The sequence below is a fragment of the Saprolegnia diclina genome (assembly GCF_000281045.1).
Source record: "Saprolegnia diclina VS20 unplaced genomic scaffold supercont1.46, whole genome shotgun sequence".
In the NCBI taxonomy this organism is placed as follows: Eukaryota; Oomycota; class Saprolegniomycetes; order Saprolegniales; family Saprolegniaceae; genus Saprolegnia; species Saprolegnia diclina.
Window position 1 is genome coordinate 420640 of NW_008246113.1, and position 2025 is coordinate 422664.

The 2025-nt window shown below is 53.5% G+C and overlaps 1 protein-coding gene across 1 annotated transcript; it reads right to left on the minus strand.

Annotated features, from left to right (window-relative positions):
* Positions 1-437: 437 nt before the first annotated feature.
* On the minus strand, positions 438-1313 carry SDRG_12117 (hypothetical protein; the record flags this gene model as incomplete). Its single annotated transcript, XM_008618177.1, has 4 exons — positions 438-976; positions 1039-1176; positions 1223-1241; positions 1293-1313. 4 exons carry the CDS (start codon positions 1311-1313, stop codon positions 438-440), a joined length of 717 nt encoding a protein of 238 aa, XP_008616399.1.
* Positions 1314-2025: the final 712 nt, after the last annotated feature.

Below are 2025 nucleotides of genomic sequence, written 5' to 3' on the forward strand. Positions count from 1 at the left end.
TATCTATCTATCACTGTTTGACGGACTGAAGGCTATCATAGTGTGCAACGTGCTTGCAACCTGCAGCTGTTAGTTATGTCGCTGCTACAACTGCGCCGTGGTTTTCTCGACTTCGCACGCAGATACCTCCTCGGGACTACAGTGCACGCCATCTGTAGCCTACCAAATCGCCCTTTTTGTAACAATTTTGACCCGGTGTTATCCGGATCCGGACGAGAGGCAAAATTTTCTGAAAGACATCGAATTAGGCTATGAATCACGCAGCGGTGCTAGTTATGCTCATAAAGCTATCGTTTACGCCTTGTCTAGCACCGACATGTTGATACGCCGATGAGAGCGTCGCTTCTTGACGGCCCATTCCGCTGCCTCCAACGATAGGCCTTTGCGATAGGCGTCCATGTACCGCCAGCACTTTCTGGCGTAGCGACGAATGGAGGCTAACTTGTCGTGCTCCATGGCAGCTTCGATCGTCGGGAGAAGCTTTGCGAACGAGTAATCGCAGTGCTCTCGGCAGTAGTACTTGAGGGCACCCAGTACATCTCGATGACATTGAACTCGCAGTGAAACTTGGGCAGAAAGAGAGCGACGTGCCCAGCAGCCTCAATGGTTTCTTCAACGCAGCCCTTCTGGGACGTGAAGTCGGGCTGGGATCCGAGGAGGTCCTTGGCCGTGTCGAGTCTGAGGCTGGCGCTCCAAAGCCCCCGCTCCTGGAGTACGATCCTGATACCCTTGGGCGTTTCGTCGGGAGCTTTGACCAGCGACTGCGTGACACGCACGCCATCCTTCTCGTACCAGCCGTCGCGCAGCTTGGGTTGCTTGCCGCCGGGGTTGAGGTTCATGTTTGACGTATTGAGCGCGTCGGCAGCAAAAGCACCATGGTTGGTGCTGTTGTCGAACAGAAAGACGCCGACGCAATCCGGGCGCAGGGCCTCGAACACAGGAAGCATCTGGTGCCGACGTACGCGGCTCGCTTGCGCTGCGCAGCCTTGTCATCGTGCGCGATGGTCCAAACGACTGGAGTCTCTTCTTCATCTGGACCTTCTTCACGTGGACCCTCGTCGACGTTGATGTTGTCTGTGACCATGAAGAAGTCTTCGTCCTCCAAGTTGTCGTCCTCCGAGTCGTCGACCTCGATGCCGTCGTCAAGAAGCGTCTCCTCCTGCTCCAGGGGTGGGCCTAGATACAATAGTCAGTTGTAGAAAGCTGCCCTAGCGCAAAGTACCTTGTGCTGCGGAGACGGCCTAAGCACGGTCCAGCTTTCGGGCCTTGCGTGCGTGCTCCAAGTGCAGGACTCGCTTGGTCTTCCGAGGCATGGAAAAATGGCTGAGTGAGCTCGTTATCCGGATAATGACACCTCATCCGGCGCCGGTGGGCCTTATCCGGAGGGGCTCCATGTTATCCGGTCAAATTTATGTAACAATTTCGGACCCCTTGGTACTGTGATGCCCAACTTTGAACGCCCATAACTTCGTCAGTTTTTCATTTCATTGCGATCGGCTCTTATACATCTCTTCGTCTTGGACAGAACAGTCGATTTATAACGTCCTTTTGATATAAAAATGAAGACTCAGAGCTAGGATTCAAAAGTTTTGGACCACATTCATCTGGTAGGGTACAGGTGGCGTGCACTGTATCTTATACAAAGTAATGTCGTGCTCATGATACGAGTTGAATGCGCCACACAAACGTGGTGGGTCAAGTTGTGCAGGGAAGTACCCCACAACACCAAATAGAAATGCCACTCAACACGAAGTGCACACGGCACCATTTTGTACAGTATTTCAGTATGTAGCGCCATGCCATCCCAACTATCGCGAGGTCGACCACTTTGCGTTTGAAAACGAAATGGCCAAGACGTGGCACAGTGGTAGAGGACATGATGCATAGCACGAGAGCAAGGTCGCGCTGACGTGCGAGGCGTCCAGCGGTAGCGAGACGCGATCCAAGATGCGCGCCAAACTAAGATCGTAGTACCAGCTGAGAGGCACCACGCCAGGACGTCTTAGCAAACTCGGACTTGCTCCA